This window comes from Myotis davidii, unplaced genomic scaffold (genome assembly GCF_000327345.1).
Source record: "Myotis davidii unplaced genomic scaffold, ASM32734v1 scaffold874, whole genome shotgun sequence".
In the NCBI taxonomy this organism is placed as follows: Eukaryota; Metazoa; Chordata; class Mammalia; order Chiroptera; family Vespertilionidae; genus Myotis; species Myotis davidii.
In genome coordinates, this window is record NW_006285611.1 from 21,915 (window position 1) to 26,681 (window position 4,767).

At 38.2% G+C, this 4,767-nt stretch overlaps 1 protein-coding gene across 1 annotated transcript; it reads right to left on the reverse strand.

Moving 5' to 3' along the window:
• Window positions 1-622: 622 nt before the first annotated feature.
• LOC102764129 (olfactory receptor 5F1) lies at window positions 623-1,567 on the reverse strand. Its single transcript, XM_006756327.1, has one exon. It carries the CDS (start codon window positions 1,565-1,567, stop codon window positions 623-625), a length of 945 nt encoding a protein of 314 aa, XP_006756390.1.
• Window positions 1,568-4,767: the final 3,200 nt, after the last annotated feature.

The following is a 4,767-nucleotide window of genomic DNA, read 5'->3' on the forward strand; positions in this document are numbered from 1 at the left end:
CAGCGTCTCTTGATAGCATGCTTTTGCACAAACTCATATTTATACTTTAAGGAATAGATATGTAAATGATAGAATAAGAGAAATAAAATCTGGTGAGTTTAGAGTTGTTATTTAAACAGTACTTCTGAAATTTTATTTAAGGATCTTATGAGGGGATAATTTAATACATTAAATAGAAAGATTTTAAATTTAAAGCATTTTGATATGTGATATATAACAATATTTGCAAATCATAAATGATGAATAATAATAATGCACAGGGAAATAGTTTATGAATAAATACAAATATATTCTATGCCTAGTTTCATGTGACATTATAACTTTTGATACTAAGTAGTCTATACCTTTCTTTCGATAGGCAAGATTTTATTACAAAAAGGTCTTACTTTTGAGCATCCAAGGAGATTACAGAATGGTTAAGATGAGGGTCCATGTTCTTACTTAAATTTGGTAATTTACATTATGCTTAGGGAAATTTAAGGTATCTTTTCTTATACAATACGTATGTTTCAATATTACAGATCATGGTTACTTAGAAATATTCTTATGAAAGACTGTAGGCTTGAATAGGCTTTGCAAGTTCATTAAATACTCTGCTAGGTTCAGAAAATTAACCAAATCATCAAAAAAATGAAGGGATCCTTTTCCTGGTAAATACATTCCATAAAGCCCTCTTCACTTCCTTATTCCTGAGGCTGTAGATCAGTGGGTTCAACATGGGGATCACCACCGTGTAGAACACAGAAGCCACTTTGTCCTGACCCAGGGAGTAGCTGGATGTTGGTCTCAGATAAGTATAGATGGCGGTGGAATAGAACAGAAGTATGGCTGTCAGGTGAGAGGCACATGTTGAGAAAGCTTTGTGCCTGCCCTCCCCTGAATGCATATGAAATATGGAGAAGAGAACATAGCAGTAAGAGGTGAGGATGACCAGCAGAGTCCCGACCATATTCACTCCAGCAAAAGTAGAAATGATGTTTTCATTCAGGCGTGTGTCAGAACACGAGAGCTTAAAGAGTGGAGGGCTGTCGCAGAAGAAGTGGTGGATGACATTGGAACTGCAGAATGGCAGGCTGCTTACATAACTTGTGTTCACCATGGAGTTCAAGAGTCCTGCTGCAAAAGCCCCTGCTGCCATTTTCAGGCAGACTGTCCTGGTCATGACCAAGGGGTACAGGAGAGGGCTGCATATGGCCACATACCGGTCGTAGGCCATTAAGCCAAAGAGGATGCATTCAGTTGTGGCCAAGGCGATAAAGAAGTACAGCTGCAGAAAGCAGCCAGCAAAGGAGATGGTTTTCTTCTCTGACAACAAATCCACCAGCATCTTTGGGGTGACGGTGGACGAATAACAAACATCCACAAAGGACAGGTTAGCCAGGAAGAAATACATGGGTGTGTGGAGTCTAGAATCAGTCCTGATTAAGAGGATCATCCCAACATTCCCGCAAACTGTCAGCGTGTAAATGACCAAAAAGAGGAAAAAGAGGATAATCTGCAGCTCCAGCGTTTCTGCTAATCCCAGCAGGATGAACTCGGTCACCAAAGTATAATTAGTTCTGGTCATGTGTTACACATATAGTTTGCTTAAGCTTATATTAGGTTGAATGTCTCTTTTTTAAATAATATATTTTTATTGTTTTCAGAGAAGAAGGGAGAGGGCTAGAGAGATAGAAACATCAACGATGAGAGAGAATTATTGATCGGTTGCTTCCTGCACACACCCTGCTGGGGATTGAGCCTATAACCTGGGTATGTGCCCTGACTGGGAATCAAACTGTGATTTCCTGGTTCATAGTCTGACGCTCAACTACTGAGCCATGCCGGCCAGTTTGTATGTCTCATTTTTAAAAAGTTTACAAACATAGTAGGAATGTTAATGAGGACATTCACGCATGGGAAAAAACCTAGGATAGCATAGCATAGTAAATAGAGTAATTGAAGTTAAAGGAAAATTAGTGGGAAAATGGACAAGCATTTGAATTTATTAAGCAATTGTCTGCATTGAACCTGGACTTAAATTACTGTTCAAGTCCACATACTTCACTTAAGTTTCTGCAAATGCAACCAACAAATTGTGTTCTATTTTTTTTCCTACCATCCCACATACAAAATGTGAAGGATACAGATATCCTTGCTGAAGTGTTTGCCAATTTCTAAACAAGTATGTAGTTTTAACTCAAATACATTTTCCCACTCAACACCATTCTGTTTATTCTTCAAATCCCAAATTCATTCATTGCCTCCAAAAAGTAACTCTCATGTAACCCAAGCAGCAAAATAGTCATATTTCAAATAACCAATCTTTGACATCCTTCAATTCTGAAGATTGACTTTGTGATGTGCTATCAAACTATTGTTCTACTTACAATGTACATTTCAAAATAATGTCTTGTTGTAGCGCTTGCTACCTGTCCATTTTGGTGAATAACAGCACCAAAACCTTACAGCTGTCTTCCATTGTCTTACCTGTGTAGTCTATGGTTTTCTTTCTCTTTTTTATCAGCACTTCTCAGTTGTAGCTAAAAAAAAATGTTTTTAATGAAGGACATCTGTAATATTGTCAATATACCCTCACTTTTAAATGAGATGAAACACAGTGAAAATTTTAATGACCTATTTGTAAAAATTTGAGACAGCTTCTGAGAAAATACATGTTGCTCCACTTTTATTTTGTTTTCCTGGAAGAGAATTGGGTGACCACAGGGACTAAATTGTAGTGTTTGTGATGTTAAATCTCCAGAGGTAGAAACTTCCAGTCTCAAAGGAAAATAAAATATGATCACATGCAGTTATGTGGAATCAAACATTGCATCATGAAGTGGCTCCTGATCTCTGTATTACTTTAAAGACTTTGCCAGCATAAAAATTGCCTATTTACATTGCTCGTCTTTTCTTATTTTCAGATGCTTCCAAAAGAACATAGCCCACTACTAAGTTCTTCTTCCTTCCAGTGTATTTGGTATGTTTGTGAGTGTGTGTTTGTGTGTGTCTGTGTCTGTGACCTTCCCTTTGTCTGGATAACTTCATCTCTAATCCAACCCTGTACTGGAGTGGAATTAATGAGAAGATAAAACTAATATTCATCGTACAATGTTTAAAGCAAAACTATTACCTTTTGTGACAGCATGGATGGACCTGGAGAATATTATGCTGAATGACAGCTATCACATAATCTCACTTATATGTGGAATCTAATGGATATTAGATTATTTAATATGTTACTTCACATATTAAAGTGACAAACAAAACAGATCCCCTGGCATGGATGCATGGAACAGACTGACATATCTCAGGACAGGGATGAGGGGAAATGGGAAGAGATTAACCAGAGAAATAATGTGCATATATGCATAACCAATAAACACAGACAATCGTGTGTGAAGGCCTGGAGTAGGGCAGGGGCTTGGAGGAGAAAGGCTGGGTGAGGGTCAGGCGGGTGGGGAGATTGAGGGACATCTGTAATATTGTCAACAGTGAAAAAGAACCTATACCCTGAGCAAATAGGACATTGAATATAAGAGCCTAATTTCATTTTTATGATTTAAAACTTGTGTTGTTTTTCTGTAATTATTGTCTATAATTCTTATTCTATAAGGGGGTAAAATTGCAGATTTTCTATCCCTCAATTCACAAGTAAAACAATGTGAAGTAAACCACGTGGAGTGTCAGATGCATGGAGAATCTATTTGCATAGAGAATGCATATGCAGTCATGAAATACTATATCACAATTTTCCATTTGAATTCTCAGTTCACCTCTACACCAGTCTTTGAAGTTGGCATTATTATGTTATATACTAGAGGCCTGGTGCATGAAAATTCATGCACTGGAGAGTGGTCCCTTAGCCCGGCCTGCCCCCTCTCACAGTCCAGGAGCCCTCAGGGGTGGGAGGTGACCCAGCAATCAGGGGAAGGTGACGCCCCATCACACCTCTGCTGCTGTCACTGCCAGCAGCGCAAGCCTCAGCAAGCCTCAGCCAGCCCTGGTTACCTGAGCCTCAGGCGACCCTGGGCAACTGGGGGGCTCAGGGGACTGGGGGTCTCCAGAGGCAGGCGCACGGAGCGGCCGCACGTCTGCCGCCCCAGTGGGGCTGAGGGGACTGAGTGATGCCATCTTTAAGGGTGTGACAGTCAATTAGCATATTCCCTCCTTATTAGATAGGATTTTATAGATAAGGAAAGTAAGACATAAAGCTGTTAAATGTTTTTTCAATGAACAAACTGTTAGGAAGTTGGAGAGTCAACCTGAACACAATTTTGTAGGAAAGAATTAATACCTAGCAACTTAAGTCCCCTGTCCAGTTTCATCTAAAATTTTATCTTAGTCACTTAGATTACACACATGCTCACATGTGTATATATGTACATGTACATATACTTTTCTGTGTGTATCTTCTGACAAATCCAATCTTTCAAACTTCAAAGCAGTTAAAGTATCTCTGCATGTGAAGAAAAATCTGTTACGTTGTGTTAAATATTGTTTAAAAACTTGATTTGCAAAGTTCCTAATCTCAAGCCTTAAAATCTGCTCTATTGATATCTATCAAATACATAATATTTATTTACTAATGTATGAAACTTAACAAGATAAAATATGAACATACTTAAAAATAATTTGTAATTGAGCTACCAGAAATGTGAATTAAGAGAGACAGAAAGAAAATCAGCATAGTGAGTTATCATAGCAGGGGAAAGAGAGATTAATATTATTAAACCATAAACAAAACAGGTTTAAGAAAGGAGATTGAATTTACTGAACAAGAGC

What these genes read in the sequence shown, in the direction of transcription:
- LOC102764129 (XM_006756327.1), bottom strand. Translation starts at nt 1,567, where the DNA reads ATGACCAGAACTAATTATACTTTGGTGACCGAGTTCATCCTGCTGGGA.